Source organism: Octodon degus, unplaced genomic scaffold (assembly GCF_000260255.1).
Source record: "Octodon degus isolate 3935 unplaced genomic scaffold, OctDeg1.0 scaffold00040, whole genome shotgun sequence".
In the NCBI taxonomy this organism is placed as follows: domain Eukaryota; kingdom Metazoa; phylum Chordata; class Mammalia; order Rodentia; family Octodontidae; genus Octodon; species Octodon degus.
The window spans coordinates 13,658,225-13,676,807 of NW_004524616.1; the positions used below are offsets into that span (position 1 = coordinate 13,658,225).

The 18,583-nt window shown below is 43.8% G+C and overlaps 1 protein-coding gene across 4 annotated transcripts in view; it reads left to right on the forward strand.

Annotated features, from left to right (window-relative positions):
- The window catches only part of Znf608 (zinc finger protein 608), a 113,265-nt gene that overhangs the window by 36,518 nt on the left and 58,164 nt on the right, over window positions 1-18,583 (forward strand). For all 4 annotated transcript variants that reach the window (XM_023715315.1, XM_023715316.1, XM_004631326.3 and 1 more), the window contains one exon: window positions 10,151-10,406. In XM_023715315.1, coding sequence (XP_023571083.1) covers window positions 10,151-10,406 — 256 coding nt within the window. The remainder of the gene's footprint in view (window positions 1-10,150; window positions 10,407-18,583) is intronic.

Genomic DNA, 18,583 nt, shown 5'->3' on the forward strand with positions numbered 1-18,583 from the left:
TTCACAGCCCAGGCTAGGCTTGCAGGCTTTGTGGTCACTAAAATTAGTAAGTTAAAGTTCAAAAAGTCCTTAAATTTTGAAATGGGTCAGTGCTGTGGGTCAGCACTTGGGAGGTAGGGAAGGAACACAAAAACAAGAGATGTATGCTGAGCGTTTTAGGCATACGGTAGATTTTTGTGCTCAGCATCAACATTTACAGGGAGGAAAGTGAGTGGTATCAAGGTGGTGTTCTGGACAGAGTCAGCACTGTTACCTCTGTGGCTTTAGAAAGACAAGCTTGGGTCCTTTTACCTCCTGGGTCCCAAGATGTGACCCAGACTCCTTTGTCACTCATCTGGCTCTGAGCGGCGCGTATTGTGTTTATAAGTCACATATTTAAGATTTTCATTGCAATCTCAAGTAAGATCGCCAAATATACGGTAAAGAAACAAATTGCTTTAGTTCAAGGAATAGAAAGAAGATGATTTTCCCCAGCAGGCTTTTCTTGTTTCCTTTCTTTCTTTCCCTTAAAAAAAAAAAATCATGTCACCTCACTGGGGGGAAAATTCGTGTCATCTCCAGCCATTTCCAGATTTCAACCTGACCTCTGGGAGAAGTTAGGAACCCTGCAGTGACAGGTGTTATTTTGATCACTGGCCAGTATCTAAGGTCCATCCATCCACCGCTTGTATGATTTGAAATCGATCTCCTTGCTCCTGTAGGTGCATTCCTGTTAAGCAACACCCAAAGTTTACTGCTGAGCTCTCTTTTTAAAGTCCTACTCTTAAGGGACTGGGAACAAGGTCTGATTGATAGCAATGAACATGTGTGGAACTTCTCAGAAATTCAGCTCTGTACAAGCAAAAGGAGTTATGGAAAGGATTAATCTAAGAACACAGACTTTTCTAGTACCTTTATACAGTCCCCTTTCTTGGTGGATTATTTTTGTGTTTTAAGATCTTTGGAAATAGGATGAGAGGAAATCAGAGAAGTCCTCTGAATGAGCTATGAGGCTCCCGTCATACACTGCTACTATTTAAAGAACACCCAGCGCTCTGAGCAGTGAGAGCCATCAGCCGCACTTCTAGAGCAGATGAACTGTCTGTGCCTCACAGTGGACAGGATTCCTTGAGACGACACAAATGAGGCTAAGTGACAACTGATGTGCTCTGGGGGCAGAGTCCTCTTCTGGAGTCGCTGTGTCTGTTCCGTGCTACCAGTGTCGCACTGAGGCCTTCTAGGGGAGTTGTAGCTTGGCTCCAAAACAAGAAATTTAAGGCATTGAGTCTGGCAGTTTAATTATACTCTGCCTTTACATGTTCAGGATCTTCTGTTGTGCTTTGCAAGCTATCAAGAGGATAAAGCTAAAAATACTGGCTGTTGTGTGAAGCAGATTTTACACATGTGGTTGTCCATGTGTGCCTTTGCTTTGTGCCCTGCACTTAGGGCCACTTATAAGGATATCTCTGTCAGTGACATCCTTTCCCTCAAACTGCCCTAGGGAGTCTCTGGGGTGGTGCAGACTGAGATTTCAGGGTCCCAGCTGGCAAATGAAGCATCATCTTGGCTCTGTGGAGCCAGAGCCTGAGCAAGCCCAGGCCCAACCCGGCAGTCTACCCGCAGACTTTATCAGCACTTTAGTAGCTAAGCCTTTGGTAGCCTTTTATAAAATAATCTGAGTCTCATTATCAGTAATGAAAAAGAAAAAAAGGAAATAGTAATGTATTTCCTAGTCTGTGTACATAATTTTTAGAATAGTTTTAGAACAATGACAACAACAGAACTAGACCTGTGCTTTGATTTTAGTGGTGCTTTGAATGGAGGTTTTGATTGTAGTATTTGCTTGGAACTTTTGAGATGCACTGTGTTAAACTGGGCAGTAAAATAGAAGTCAGCATTTGGGAAAAGTCAGAAATCAGCTTTTGAGGTGATTTTCTTTGTATCTTGTGTTCTACTCAGTTTTTGTTTTGTATTCTTTTAGTAAGGGCCTACAGGGTCTACAGGGTCTTACTACACAGATCGGACTCGTAGTGATCTGCCTCTGTTCAGCCTCCCAAGTGCTGGGATTACAGGCATGTGCCACCATGCCCAGTCTCCTTTGCCATCTCAGTACACCCCTGGGCTAGGGCTGGTGTGGCACACCAGGGATTGAACCCTGGGCACTGCATCTGCCTAAGCAGGCACTTTAATCTGCTGAGCTATTTGACCAGCCCCCTGCTCAAAATTTGAAAGACTTTGCTTAAGATATTAGATTAATAAGGGTTCAAATTGTGGCTTGGTCACCCAGGCTAAATGATCTGTCATATTACTTAAATTTTCTCAAGTTCTCTTCTTATCTGTGACATTCTTTCTTTACAATTTAGTGAAGCTCACAGAGGAGCATGGCCAGTCTAATCTTGCCTAAGTTTGGTACCTCAGGCCTATAGTGAAAACTTGCCCATGCTATTTATACAGCAAACTGGAAAGCCTAAATTGCTTTGGCCATGGTTGGGAGCAAGCCCTCCACCATGTTTAGGAAGATAATTAGGTATGGCCAAAGGCACAGGTGTTTCCGGTTTGCCTACTGGGCGATGGAAATTCATACTTGAATTTTGGAGAAAGGATCAGTACCCAATGCAAGGAGAGAGTTTTTAAAACTCCTTTGCTGCCTTGCTAACGAAACAGTGCTGTCAAGCAGAGGCCGAGGAGAGACTATGACTGCGGTCATCTGTAAAGAGCTGTGATTTCTCCTGTGGTAGTGCAGGCTCTGTCTAATGCTTCTTACATTAAGAGGTGACTGTGTGAGCAGCCTCATAAAATAGCCGAATGCCAGGATATGGAGAAAACATGAGTATTAAAGTAAGCATGTCCTAGCATGCTCGTAAGAATGTGAAAATATTGATTCTGTGCAAAATGAAATGCCATTTCCCCACTGGTTGCTGGCAATCCCAGAGCCCTAGGATTGAGGGGTTAATAGCAGGATGAATGTGGAGATTTGTGGCAACATGCATGGATGGGGTCTGGGGCGAGCTCCCTCGCCAGGATACCAAGGAACCTGGGAATCGCTGCACGCCGAGACCCCTGTGTGCATCCCTGGACTTGCTCCGCTCCCTCCTCCCGGAAGCACTAGCTCTGGCAGTGGCAGGCGGCCTGAGGGTCTTTGTTGCATCCCGGAGGAGCAGGAGTGCCCGCCGCTGTGTTCCCCGACCCTGCCCTGGAGACCCCTCTTCATTGACTGTCCCTTTTTTTGATACTGAAAAACGGTCCTCGGCTGACAGCATCCAGTGCTCTGGTGATGAAAAGCTGCCACTGTCACACTGCAGCTTTGGAACCTTTCTTGCTCATCAGCACTCAGGGAGCCGTTGAAATAAGGTGAAAAGAGAAAATATTGCCAAGACCTCTGCCGACTTTTTCCTCCAGCTCTCTGATTACACACACTAAGTGCTGCTGTCTGTGTGAATAACCTTTTCTTCCTTGCCTCCCTCGGCCCTTGCTGCTCCCGCCTCCCAAGCTCTTAGACTCTCTGGCGTGATAAATAGCCAGGCTACTGCTCAGCGTGCACCAACACCTGGGAATAATCATGCAAAAATAACAGTGAGAGACTGCCGCGCGTCTGTTCTTGACATTAACTTTCCTCAGTTTGACGGGCTGCCACCACCAGCTGTTAGACTTATGGGTGTTTTTTTTCCCCCTACTGGAGATGGCTGCTTTCCTCTTTGGGCTGTAATAGGTTACATCAGTGTCCCCTCAAGACGACAGAAAAGAGCTCTGATAAAGGAGCTCTTGCTGAAGCCAGCCAGTCCTTTATTCCGATCCTTTATTCTAGTTATTAGTATTATTAGACCAGTAACCCCCCACTGATTTTTAAATGAGGAATATCTGATTAGAACTATATGAGAGGTTCTCCCCCTCCCAGAAAGTTATTCATAATTGGCTCTCTTGAATTGCTTTTGGATGTAGCAAATGCTAACACTTGGCCCTATGAGACTAAACCACCTATCGATTTCTTTTTAGTTTAGGTCTGAAATATATTTGTAATAATGATAATAACATCGACAGTAGAGATAGCTCCTGTTTATTGAGTGCTGCTCTAAACTAGCCCCTGAGCTATGTCTTTCTGGAGGGCAGGTGTGTGGTGTGATCTCACGTGGCAGTCACGCTAGCTAGGTGCTCTTTCTGTTTTATACATGAAGACAGAGTCTCAGATCAATTTTAGAATATGTGCTGCTGAAGCAAGCACAGAGTCTCAGCTCAAGTGGCTGCCTGAGTCAGTTAACGAGCAGTCAGGTGATTTGCATGCACCCCACCGTGGCTAGTACCTTGGCTGTGGTTCTCTGATGGTAGCTGCAAGTTTACTCTGTATGTGTGATCATTTTGATTTGTGGCACAACCTTGCCCACTAACCAGTCAGTCCTTGAAGCAGGGACCTGGCTGGTTTGGGCCCACTCTTACGCTAGCAGGTTGGTCCATGCCTGGCAAACAGAAGTTGTGCAGTCGTTATTGGGCTGGTTGTGTGATAGAGTTTAGGTGACTAGGAGCAGACTTGTGGAGAGATAGCACACAAAAAAGAGGTGCATCTGGAGACTGGTAGAAGATTTTATAGTGGCTTAGGACTCATCGGGGCCTCTACAGTGATCCCGTCATCATTGTAAAACTCTAAAGTGGGGCTGGATTAAGGCCGTTGACTGCTGCCAGTAGCCAGCACAGGAAAGAAGCAGTGTTTCCCAAGGCCGAGCTCTAGGGTAAGCCCTTTTTCCTTATGCCTTTATCCCACTTCAACTTCTCTTAACCATGCACTGGGAAGGGATTATAGATTTATGTTCAACATAGTAGGATATAAGAGGAGCTTTGTAAGGTTGTGCATAGGGTTAGGGAACCGTAATGTCAGACTGGGGCTGTCTTTTTTAATACATAAAGCCAGTACAGTAGGCACATTCTCATGTCCTGTACTGCAGTCCCACTTCCTAGATCTGCTCATGGAGCCTCAGAGAGGCCCAGTGATGACTTGCCGGCTGCTACCACCTGGAGCCCCCCCCCCCCCGCCACCTGTCTCAAAGAGAACCCCAGAGTCACCCCCGTACGCATTCGTGCAAATTTTTTGTGGCTTTAACACTGAAAGTGCCTGAGATAACCAACTGAAAGGGCAGTTTTAGGTTGGCACGTGGTTTCAGAGCTTTCAGTCCACCGCCCCTGGCTCCTTGGTCTTGGGCTCAGTAGTGGGACAGACGGTTGTGGTGGAGAGCATGTTGGGAGCAAAGGTGCTAACCACGTGGCAGCAGAGGGCGGAGGAGTGGGGAGGGCTGGGGACAAGGTGTACGAGGTGTGATCTCAAAGTACAGTGAGTATTTAAGTTTATAAATTTATTATGGTAAAAGACACATCATTAGTTCTTCTCAAAATGCTTCCCTTCCTTTGAATTGCACTTATCCTTTCATCCTTGTCCCTGCAGAAGCATCTCTGCGAGTCCTTTCTCGTAATACCTTTAGTTGTGCCCTTGTGGTTGCATCTGTGTCCAAAATTGATTCAGAATATTTACCTTTTTTTTTTTTTCTTAACATTTACTTTTAATGGTCATTCAGACTTTGGGAAAGAGACAGAAGTCATATTGTGCCAGATCCCAATGGACCAGAACATGCTGGCGTACACCTGCCTTTCCTTTGAGTAGCATGTAAAAACAGCATGCACTCTGCTCTGCAGCATGCATGAAAAAGACATTCATTAAAGAGGACTTCTAGAACCACTTCTTTTTTTTTTTTTGGTGGAACCAGGGATTGAACTCAGGTCCTTGCGCTTGCCAGGGAAGCACTTATTCCACTGAACCATCTCCCCGGCCCCTAGAACCACTTCTGAAAGAGACAAGAATGCTAGAATAAGTGTGTTTGAAAGGGAGGGAGAATGTTTTGAGGAAGAGTAGTGTTAATGTGCTTTTGAAATTATTCATTTATTTGCTTGGTATAGGGTTTCACTATGCCTCTCAGACTTATAATGATCCTCCTGTCTCAGCCTCCCCAGCACTGGGACTGCAGGCGTGGGCCGTCGTGTCAGGGTTCAGAGGCTGGCTCAGCATGTCCAGGGTTCCAGGGCCGGCTCAGCATGTGGTGTCAGGGATCGAACCTGGGTCCTTGTGCTTGCCAGACAGGTGCTATACCACTGAGTTATCTCCCCAGCCTCATTAATGTGTTTTTTGACTTTAAAATTTTTAAACATTTTAATATGCATCATATATTTTGATCAACCTTTGCAGGTACGTCACTCGGGACCCAGACTTTCCTAGCAGGCCCCACCTTCTAAATTTCTGTCACTTTCCAACAGCCCATCCAATTAGGGACGCATGAGTGGGCTAATGCATCCAGCAGGCTGCAAGCCTCAAGACCTGGCATTGCCCTAGAGCCCCACCTCTGGACACCTCCACACCTGACTGCAAGCCTTCAGCACACAGCAGCATGTGGCCCCCGCCCCCGCGTGCCAGCGGTGGTGCTGTGGACAGCGACGCTCCCTGTGTCCTCACAAGCCTCACTGGCTGAAGAGGCCGTGGTCCAGTGCATGGATCAGTGACCCGAGAAGTCGGTGCAATGCAGTGATCTTTTGTATAAGGCGAAAATAACTACAGACTATCCTTTAAAATCTTGCTTTACATATGGTACATGTGGCTGTATGTGTGACACTGAGATACACAAGAGAAGTGAAACCCTGTAAGGAGAAGCTCTTCTCCTGCGGGCATTACCTGCCAGGAAATAGTGGCCACATTCTTTGAATTGTTTCCCTTTCGCCCCCTTTTGTCTCCCAGTGTACGTTGAACTCATGCATTTTCTGCTTTTATGCTGCTCTTTGATGCTCACCTGAACTGCTCCTGGTGATAACCTGCTGCCCTTGCATGAACATGAGCCACAGTTTTCTTTAGAATGAGCAGGCTGGACTAGGTGGCCTTCCAGGTGGACCATTCTGGGGCTGTCCCTGGAAAATGCCAGTTCTCAGACTCAGGCTGCCTCCCTCGGCCAGTCAGGCTTCATTGTCCTCAGTGGGAAGACAAGTCCTAGGAGAGGTTCTTCCTGGGCATAGATGCCGAAGGCCTGTGGTCCAGAGCAACACTTCACCCTATTGATACTTTAAGAGCTAAGTATTCATTCTTCTCTAATGTTTTAAGTATTGGTAAAAATTGGTATGTCTATCAAAGTAGCATACTTGGTGGATAAAACACCTCTGATGCCTTCCAGTGACTCTGGTCCCTCTTGACATTTGGTATCACCCCTCATTCCTGAAACCTGGTGGGAAGTGACTGTTGGAAAAAAAAAAGCAGAGGTTTCTTTTCTCTTGCTGGTGTGCTGATTGCAGTACCTATGCAGATGTCAGCTTTGTGCCACATGGGGCAGTTCCTTCAGGAGAAGAAGCAAGGGTCGAAATTCACTTGGGTAAATCAGAATTTGAATCTTTAATTATATTACCTATCATGCTTAAGGCTTTGAGGCTACAATCACATTGTGGCTATATTTCTTCTCATATTTTAGGGAAGGGTCTATAGGGTGTTCAGGGTCTCATGTATTTATAATTAAATTAATATTCATAGTATGAACCTTAGCTTTCTCATTTTAAAACATATTTACACGATGTTCATTGAAAATAAACCCAGTTAACTTGTTCATAGGCCTAGGATACCATGACTTCTCCCCTCAAGCCACCCAGATTGTGTAGAACCTTGACCTTTGGGATAAGGGTGTCTCAGTGGTAGTGTGTGGGCTCTTAGTGGTAGTGTGTGGGCTTAGCAGGTGCAAGGCCCTGGGTTCAGGGGGAAAAAAAAAACCACACACACAAAAACAAGAAGGAGAGGGATAAGGAAGAGAGAGGGCAACACGGGGAGGAACTTGATCATTGGAATTAAAAAGACATCGTAAACTGTATTGGTGGGTGTATCTGTATACAAATATATCTCTGTAATGGAGTCACACTGAAATAGGGATTTAGTCAAGAAACTGTCATGATAGGCTTTATCGTCACTATTAAAAGGCTGAGAGTACATGTTCCACTTGATGAATATGGGCATCAGGGAGGTCAAGTGCCTCTCTCTGGTCACAGAACAGTGGGTGTCAAGAGCTGGTGCTCAGCTCCTGGAGCCAGTGTCCCCCACTCCAATAACTCCTGTGGCATTCATTGGCCCCAGGCCCTCAGTACAGAGCACAAGTTGCTTTCTAAAACTACTCACTTCTTTGATTTTATTTTGACTTCTGTACGTCCAGTGGGAGCTAAATTTGTTGTCTTTGGGTTGATAGAGGCTCTGTCAGGCCATGTAAAGAAAATCGGCACAACATTTTCTCATTTTGTCCTTTTGGTTTATATGGATAGTATTCAATTGCAGTCAATTTACAACTAACTATAAAATGAATTAAAGAAAACAATTTCTTGGGATGGATGCAAAAAAAATTACAGCAGTAATTGATTCATAATTTTTTAAAAAATTTAAAGAAATGATTCTAATCTCATAGCTTTCTGGTAGTGATAAAGATTACAGCGTAACCCTGCATTTTTTCCCTGTTTGAATTTTCTTCCCTAGAGCACTTTTTCTTCCATTTGTCAGCCCCATTGTAAAATTGCAACAATCAGTGCGAAGAACTTTGATCCACACTGCGCTGCATTTACATGAAAGCTTAATTCACCAGCTCTGGGGGTCGGGCTGCTCACTGCCTCTCTTTCTTGGGCTCTGTGACCAAGAATGCAGAACAATAGAAAGCGTGGAGCAAAAGAAGCTTCCTGGCAGCTTCCAGAGCAGGAAATTAGGTTTCTTTAGCATGCAGATGGGTGAAGGGCTGTCCCGCTGCATCTTGGATCACTCAGACAAGTGAACGTCGGTGTATCTTCCTGGTGAGATGCAAACTGTAGAAGTGGTTCCTGCAGTCATCTGCAGAGGAGCCCACACAGATGGTTGCTTCAGCTGTTGGGCTAAGAGCACATTTCTTCATCTGATTTGCTGGAAAATACTTAAAATTTTTTCTAAGCAACAAGAACTTAACTACTGATATATGAACGACAGGGGAAGGGCATTTTACCAGTGACCTGCTGTGTGCCCTTCATCTTTACAGTTGCTTAACCCAGCTGATGATACATGCAAAATTTGGTTCCTCATATGCAGTCAGTGGCCGTGCGACACAAAGACAGGTACTCCAGGGTGCTAGTACAGATGTGTCTGTGTGCCTTTTCCCAAGTGGTAACCCGTGTGTAGCAGCGTCAGAGCTGTTCTATAGCAGCAGGCCTAACAGTGGTTAAGTGGGCCAGATGGATGAGTGGGTTGGTTGGCGACTTGGCTGTTTAAGTACGTGCGCAGGCTTTGGTGTCCTGAGGGGCACACCTGTACGCTTGGGAAGTATTCCTTTCGCTGCCCTCCTGAGGGTGGGAGTGCAAAGGAGCGGTCCTTGCCCTGTAAGATCTTCAGGCGGGTGTTTCTATTTTCTGGAGTTAGAGAGAGGGTTGCTGAGTCTTGATTAGCCCTGTTGGGGACCTTGACAAGTTGAACCACTAAAGGACTTGTGTATTGGAGAAACTCATGTTCTGCTGATGTTGGGCAATGCATTCACTTCTCTTGTATGAATTCTGTTAAACTTTGCAATGGAACATTTAATTAGGAATTAATGTTTAATATATGCTAATAATATCCAGTTTGTGTGTTTCAATGTGTGCAATCAAGTTATATATTTTATAAATTCTACAGAGGGAGCTAATATACTTTAATAGTGATTTAATTTACTGTGGTTTACAAAATACTTTGAAACCAGTTTTAGACTATCTTCTGTACTTAAATGTCCAGTGATGAAGGTGTTATTGTTTATTGATATTTATCAGACTTTGTCTTTTGGAAAATGTTACAGATTTGAAAATAAGACTTTAGTACAAGTCAGAAATTCTCTTAATTTTTCACTCACATCCACTGAGACTAAAAGGTTGTCCATTGGTGAATTTAGAAAAGCACTGAAGGCCTACTTATAATTGAGGACAGTCGTGTTCTTCTGTTTACCTTGTTTTGCATGAAAAAATAAAAACTCATTGTAGTCTACTTTATATTTTGGCACTATGAAATGCTCAGAGCATATTGTAATTACACATGGAATTGGGAATGATGATGTATGCTAGAAGCGATGTAAGCAGATTGCATTGCAGAGAACCTGTGGAATGCAGCACCACTGCAGTAAGCCTGTCTGTCTTTCAGGTTGACCCCCTGTTTACAGTGCCAGCGCCACCGCCTCCGATTTCCAGCAGTCTCACGCCTCAGATTCTACCCTCCTACTTTCCCCCATCTTCATCCAATATTGCAGCACCCGTTGAGCAGCTTTTGGTTCGGACTCGGTCTGTGGGTGTCAATACATGTGAAGTTGGAGTAGTGACAGAGCCCGAGTGTCTTGGGCCCTGTGAACCCGGGACCAGTGTGAATTTGGAAGGGATCGTGTGGCATGAAACAGAAGAAGGTAAATACAATTTATTTTTATTTATTTTACAATGCCTCCTACCCCATGATGTATTTCTGTCCATCTGTGAGGGGAGTTTGTTTTGTGGTATTTAGAGAGGAGAGAAAAGTAGTCTGTAGGCTCTCTGAGTTTTTGTGGAAATAAGAACTATGTTTATCTTTTTGTTCATGGATGCTTTCACATTTAGAATGAGTCAGTGTCCCTAAAAGTGTTTTGTCACTTTAAGTGCCAAAATGGAAGGGCTGTGGGAAGTGGGATTGGGAAGCCTTGTCCTATAACATAGTGTGGAAATCTAGGAGGAAGCTAGATCTCAAGTTTATTGTGTACGTGCTACGCCAGCCAGTTTGTCTCAACGTGGCTGTTTTGTATTGTGGTGGCTTTTGTTTACCTTTGGAATTGAGAAAGTATTTCTGTACATAGCAAGGACTTTGTCGTGATGTGGTTGTGGCTGGTTGGTGCTCAGAGCTAGTACATCACGGTCACAGGTGTCACCCTTGTTGAGCCAGTCGTCTCTCCAATGGCCAGAGACGAGCCTTTCCTGCCCCTTGGCTTAGGAAGCCATTTGGCAAGTCAGTCACAAGGGAGACAAGGTACAAGAGGAATGGATCAATTTGTCATTGCTATTGGAAGTATAAATCAGAGAATGGGCGGTTGTGGATCCAATTTAGGGTTGGCCACGTCTCACAGCACATGGTCATCAGGTGCAGAGTGTTTTAGTGGCCTGTGTCCTTAAGGGCCAGCAGAAACTGAACTCGAGCCACTGAGAATGGAGAACTGCCCTGCTCCTTTCAGAATGCGTAGAGGAGAAAAATTGCAGGGAGAGGCGAACCTTAGGCCACACAGAAGGGGACAGTGGACAATAAAGCACTAGGGAGAACGTGTTTACTCCTTTTACACTAGAGTGGTTGAGGATGGAAGAGGTGACAGTTGTGAACATTGTGGTGGTTTGTGAGCAGCAAGCACAAACACAAGTGTCACAAGAAGGGTTTGAGACCCCAAGCCATTCCCCAGATTCCTTTGAATCAAGGGGGAAAAAACCGAGGACGGAAACTTAAAAGGAGAAGGTAAAATAGATGCAAAAGAGACTGGGTGGGTAGGAAAGAGAAATGCATGGACCATATTTCCTGGGCAAGGTGTAGCTGAAGCTGTTTCAAAATAGAAAAAGAGTTTTAAAGAAATCTTTGAAATGTGCACATGATGTTATGTATAGACTTTACTCGAGTGATGTGCTTCTTAATTAGATAAAAAAAAAAAAAAAATTAGTGCCAGTAAAGAAGAAACAGACTTAATTATACAAGAAAAGAGAATGGGCATAGTTACTGTGTTCTCCTGTATGCCCAAGTGGAAATGAAGGTTAAAATGTACTTTTGGCGTTAGAAACGTTGAGGGTTTTGCATGTTGTCTCTCTTTGTACATTTTCATTTTTAAAAAATGTATTCTAGAAGCCAATTTAGAACAGTACAAGAAAGAGCCTGAAAGCTGGCACAGGGCCAGGGGTTTGATCCCCAGGCCTGTTGTGCCAGCCCCTGCCCACCCCCCGGGGCACGCTAAGATGGCAGTTGAGACTGGGCGTGGTGGTGTGCGCCTGTAATCCCAGCTCTTGGGAGGCTGTAAACAGGTGGATCACTATGAGTCTGATCTAGTAGCGAGACCCTGAACACCCTGTAGACCCTTCCCCAAAATACAAAAAAATAAAATAAAATAAACAATACAAGGACAAGCACCTGTCAAAGGGCAGATGTCTTCGAATTGTGCAGTTTACCTTTTCCTTAGGTTTTCCCTGGAGCAGAAATGGTAGAAAAGGGCTTCACACTGGTATCTCTCTGTGGAGAGCACGGAGGAGTTGTGAGATGAATAGTCACAGTTCGTTAGCTTATGCACACATTCTCAGAACCAGCAAAAAAGACCTGGGCAAGTGCCATCAACTCCAGTTAGATTTTCTGGTCCTGGCTAGTGTCCTCACTGGGGTGAAGTGCTATCTTCCCATTTCTTTTCTTTGACTTGGCACCCCTGTTCACTGCTTGATGTTATTTATTTAAGTGAGAGGTGACTCTTCCCACAGTGTGACCTCATCAGGTGGCAGATGTTATTGAATTAACCACAAACTTTCTGGGACATCTTGGGTTCTTTCTCAGTTTTCCCAAGTCAGAGCTGTTTGGCTTCGACTTTAACATTAGTGCCTCATAAAAAAAAATGATTTTAAAACCATTCTGCTTAAAAACTACAACAGTGAAGTGGAAATCTGACCCTCTGGTTATGTATTTCATATATATATATATATATATATGGTCTGAACGTCTACAGGGTCTCACTTCACAGATGGGACTGATAATGATTCTCCTATTTTCAGCCTCCCAGGTGCTTCGATTACAGACATGTGCCACCATGCCTAGTCTCAGTTGCAGGCTCAGGGTGGTGCCGGCACACTGGGGATTGAACAGATATTTTTTTTTATCATTTGATAATGATACATGTAAAGCCTGGCCAGTCCCACACTGTGCTCTGAAGAATTGATCTTTTGATTCTGATTCACGGCCTTGTGAGCTGCCATTCATCCACCTCTGGCTGTCCTTGTTGGCTCATCCAGGGACTTGTGGCTTTAGAAGGCTCAGGGGATTCTCAGTCTCAGGTGGCCCTAGCTTTGCCTTTGCAGACTCCCATTTCACAGGGTTTAGGATGCGTGAATGTTTACACAGGATGGCAGGAAGAAAGTGGAGCAGTTAGCAGAGCTGATGGTTTAAAAAGCTAAGCTTTGGACTCTGCAGAATTTAGTAACTCTCTGTAGCTAAGGCTGGGTCCTAAGATGTGTGTTTAGTGTGTAGCCACTTTCAAGAGTATTCCTGTTTGTATTTTTCTCAGTACAATGTGTTTAAAACTTTTATACCAGTTTAAAAATCAAACCCATGTACTTGATCATTAGTTTTTCTTTTGGGAAAAACAAGGAGACACAAAACACATAGGGAGTCAGTATTTTAGCAGAGCTAGAAGAAGGTTTAGTGGGAAGGGGAGGGGAAAATAAGGTGCAGAAGTTTTGTCACGTGAGATTTCACTGAAAAAAACACTTTGAGTTGGGCACTTAGAAATCTGTTAGGTGCCTTTGACTCCTGCTTGGTAATTTGATTTTGAGGCTATTATAAAAGTGATAATTTTTTCACAATCCTAATTTGTTACATGCATGGGTGAAGGTTGTATTTGTGTGTTTTAGACTGGGCCTAGTGGTGCGTGCCTGTAATCTCAGCTCTTGGGAGGCTGTAAACAGGCGGATCACTACTGGTCCAACCTAAGTAGTGAGACCCTGAACACCCTCTAGACCCTTCCCTAAAATACAAAAAACAGCAACAACAACAAAACCCCCATGTATTTGTGTGTTTTAAGTCCTAGAGTTCTGAGTAATAATATTTGCCATCTTTGGGGGACATGGACTGTCCTTGTGCTTCCTTTCGTTGGTGACAGGAGTAGCAGAACCGCCTGTGAACTCCCCATGCAGTAGATAACTGTTTGTTGTGCTTGGCACTCCCCATTTGAGGAGAGCTCTTTTAGTCACAAGCTTTGTCACAGCGTGACTCCTGCCATTAAATGGAGGCTTGGTTGTCTGAGAACCATACTGTGCTCACAAATAAAGTGTGGCTAGTGACGTTCCCTCTGGAAAGAATTAGCACATTTCAGGTCACACTTAATGGGAGAGAGACAGTGTCACTGCTTTGGATGTTTGGCAGTTCTGTCCTGGGCTGCCCTCTATAAGGTAAATACTTAGGAGCAGTGATGTGGCATGTGAAGTTACTCCCAGGTATTTCCTCAGCATTTCATTTCTGACATTTGGGATACTTGTGCGAATGTATGGTTACATGTTTGAAAATATGCTCTTTTTGAGGAAAAGATACCAGAAAACAAACAAACAAACAAACAAACATGGCACACGTTAATAGCAGTGTGTGTGATATGTATGTGCTGAACGTGGCCTTCTCGTTCTGTGTGCTTTCCTTTTTGCATTGCGTTGAATCGTGTTTGCTTTGGCCACACCTGAGAACATGCTTGGCTCAGCTGTGTCCCCATGTGTGTTGCAGCTGACATTTATAACTCTAACACTGTCATCCCACACCTGCAGTCGTCTTTGAAACACCTGTAACAGTGGGACCGTGATTCTCAGTGCTGTGCCTTTGAATGGCCCCGGGAGCTCAGAAGACGTGTAGATGACTAGGTGCTGCCCTCGGCTTTAACTGGCCTGGGTTGGCCACTGGCTCTGGTTTGGTGATCAGACACTGGTATTTTAGGAAAGCTCACCGGATGGTAATGTGTACAGGAGGTGGAGAAACATTGTCTCAGAAGAAAGAGCGTATGGCCCAGCCCTTGGGGTTTCTTTGACATTTTTCCTGTGAGGAAGTCACATGTATTGCTGCTCCGATTCCCAGGTACAAAATGGACAGGTGTACCTGCCCTGCTTACCTTGCAGAGTAGAGCAGATGCCCAGCAAGATGCAGAAACCTGTACACAAGCGTAGTTTGTGAGACAGGAAGAGAGGAGGTCCAGCCTCCAGCCAGAGAATACACGGGGGATTTGCAGGGCTTCTGGACTGCGCGTTGGCGCCGCTCTTCCTAGAGTGGTAGTGTGGTAGGGCTGGAGCTTACTGTTAATTTCTCAAGTGACGTGGGCACAACAGTTTCATTTCTCTGTGTTCTCTGCTACATTATTTTTGAAGCTTGTAGAAACCTAAAGTAGTAGGGAAAGGTTAATGCAGCAAATACAGAATTGTACTCAGAGAATTAGAGGGCGGTTTCAGAGGGGACGGTAGAAATCTGAGGGGCCAGTAGGATAGTCAGCTGTGGTTTTAATGAGCAGACTCCGCATCAGGTGTGAGAGGAGGTGCACTTCTGTGGAGGCGGCTCTTCACGCCATGTTCCATGTATTTAGTTTCCAAGGAAAGCTGAATTTATAAAAGCAATTTGGGAATTAATGTTTAAATAGTAATTAACTGGAGTAATAAGTGGTTCTTTTTAAACCACCAGAGATGTTCTTAAATTCTCCAACTTCTCTTGTATCTCTAGAGTCATAAATGTGCACTATACAGGGTTTCAAACTAATTCATTAAAAGGTAAATGATCTTCTATAATTGAGGATGGATCTATTGTATGGTATTGTTACTCCTATTTTGCAGTATTTATGTACTTATCAATCTTACTACCTCACTAGAACATCTCTTTTTAAATTCTCATTAATTTGAGAAGAGATTAAACATTAATCCAGGCTTACTTTGTGTTTTCAGTAGCTGAGCAGAATTTGCACAATATTTTACTGAATGAGATATTATGTATTGAGGTACATTGCTGTGATTGTATTTTATTATTATTTTGGGGGTGGTTTGAGACAAGGTCTTGTTATGTAATTTCATCTGGCCTTGAGCTCGCTTTGTAGCCCAGGCTGGCCTTGAGCTCACAGGGATCCTCCTGCCTCAGTTTCCCAAGTGCTGGGGTTACAGATGTACACCTCTTCACTTGGCTCTGATGTGATTTTATAAATTCAGCTTTTATTCACAAGAGGAGTAAGATGACCACTTTGGGTATTTCATCCCCCACTCCATAGCCCTGATAATTAATTCAGTCATAGGGAATCTTGCGGTGGCTGATGGGTGTTGGTCTCTGTCAGTATGACATAGAGGTGCATTAGCTCGACAGGGCACATAGTTGTTTAATCGCTGCAGCAGCAGGATAAGGGAAAGAGCTACCAGTGCTGTTCCACTCCATGAGGGCCATGAGCTACACTTTCCTGCACAGTTGGGTGGTGGCAATGAGGTGGCTCCTGAGAGCCATCGCCTTTGTGCTAGTGGAGCCCAGAGTGGCTGTGTCCTTCCACACAGCTCCTGTGCTACCCACTTTCCCACAGGGGAAGCAGCCCAAGTAGACCTCACATCTGTGTAGTTATTGGACTATACACTGTCTTACTACTTTTTTTTTTTTTAAGGTGTGTTTGATACAGGGTCTCACTGCGCAGCTCAGACTCGTAGTGATCTTCCTGTTTTCAGCCTCCCCAGCACTGGGATTACAGGTGTGCACTAACACGCCTGGACTCGGTGGCCGGTGTGGCGTGTGGTGCCAGGGATCGAACCCAGGTCTCTGCAGTTGCCTAAGCAGGTGCTTAGTCCTGCTCACCTATCTCGCCAGCCCTGTCTTATTAGCTTTGGTCAGACTACCTTATAGTTTTTTGCTTGTTTGTTTTTGAAACAGGGTCTTGCTTAGTTGTCTAGATTGCCTTTAAACTCCTGGGCTCAGGTGATCCATCTGCCTCAGCCTCCTGAGTAGCTAGGACCCTAGGTGTACACCATTATGCCAGAAAGAATAAAATAAAATTCATTTAAAGATCTGTAATAACCAATAACAAAATCATTGAAGTATTTTCAAGGTTAATAAAGCTAATATTGTCAGCTCATAGAAGGTAGAATGGAGGATGAATCCTCAGATGGGCATATAACAGATACTCAATAAGGATTTCTTGAATGAAAAAAAAAGGAGTGGAATGAAAGAAAAAAGAAAAAGAAAAACTCTTCCTGAGTTTTGTGCTGTTTCCTGAGTCCCGCTTCATTCCTGGGCCTCGCTGTGCTGTGCTTTCCCGAGTGGTGCTGCGTGGCCAGGTGAGGAGTGATGTGCTCTGTGGCGAGGCAGGGCACGGTTGCCTCTTGCCATGGCGGGAAAGAGGTCCTTATTAAGTAGGATTTAGAGACTGTTTTCATAGCAAACATTTAGATTTTAGTTCATTTGCATAAATATTCTGGTGGTGATACTAGATGTTAAGTAATGGAGTACCAGGTCTTAAACTTGCCATGTAAAGACATAATGTTACAGTTTGTTGTTGTTTGATACTGTAGCTACCTTACACTTAACGTACATGTGGAATATAAAACATTGAAAAGTAACGTTTTAATAGAACTTTACTTTAATAACATTAAATTGTCTTATAAGACCATGTGTTGCCGGGCATGGTGGCACACCCCTGCAATCCCAGCACTTGACTGTCTGAAGCAGGATTGCCTTCCACTCAAGGCCAGCCTGAGCTACGCGGTGAGTTCAGGGGCAGCTTGAACTATACAGTGAGACTGTCTACAGACCAAGAAAGACAGTGCGTGGCTGTGAGCACTATTGTATTCTCTACTAATGTTTACTTATTCCTGTAAAGAAAGAATTTGTAAAAGGAAACCTTGGAAGACTTTTGCTATTAAAATGACTGAACTAAAGATATATTTAGAAAATTATAAATTGGAAATGGTCCCAATTGTTTCAGACTACAGCTTTTGTCCCACCAAGGCATATAGACTTGTATTCTATTGATTTTTTAAAAAGATTCATTGTGTTAAAGAGAAAATATAACAAGATTTTAAAACAAAATAGTTGGAGGGTAACAATGGTTAATATATTGTATACTGTGTATTGTTATCTTTAACTTAGCTACTCAGAGCACAAGATAAAGGCATTTAGTTGTCCAAATAATATTAGCACAAACCTTTCTTTTCAGTGAACTAAAAGAAATTAGTAGTAAAATTAACTTAACCATCTTGTGTGTGATATATGTACATATTGTGCTTTTCCCTTCCTTTTTTTCCTCCTTTCCCCATCCCAGTTTCTCTTTCCTTTTGAACAGTTCCTTCCTACTTTATAATAGCTATTATACATTTTGGATCTTACTTACTCTTTCAGCTTCTCACACTAGGGAGACAATCCGATGTTTGCACATGTGTGTCTGGTTTATTTCACTTATGAGTATGGTCCCGAGCTGCATCCATTTACCTATAAAAGTCTCCAGTTTATCCTTTCTATGACTGAGTAGTGCTCCATTTTATAAAGAGACCACATCTTTTTTTATCCATTCCCCAGTGTGTTGGGATTATTTCCAAGATCTAACCATTATAAATTGTGCTGCCATAAACACGGGTGCACATATACTGCAGTGGAAGGGTATTTTTAATCTGTAAAGATACCCAGTAAGGGAATAGATGGACCATATGGGACCTCAATCCCAAGTTTTTGAGGAATCTCCACACTGATTTTCACAGTATATTTTCAGTCTCATTAGAATGAAAATCTTCAAAGTGTAGTTATAGGTGCTTCTCTGGGTTTCTACGGGGTCCACTGTGATTTCACCCTTTTTATTCCAGATTGCATGGATTTGAGTATTTTCTTTTTTTGATAAGG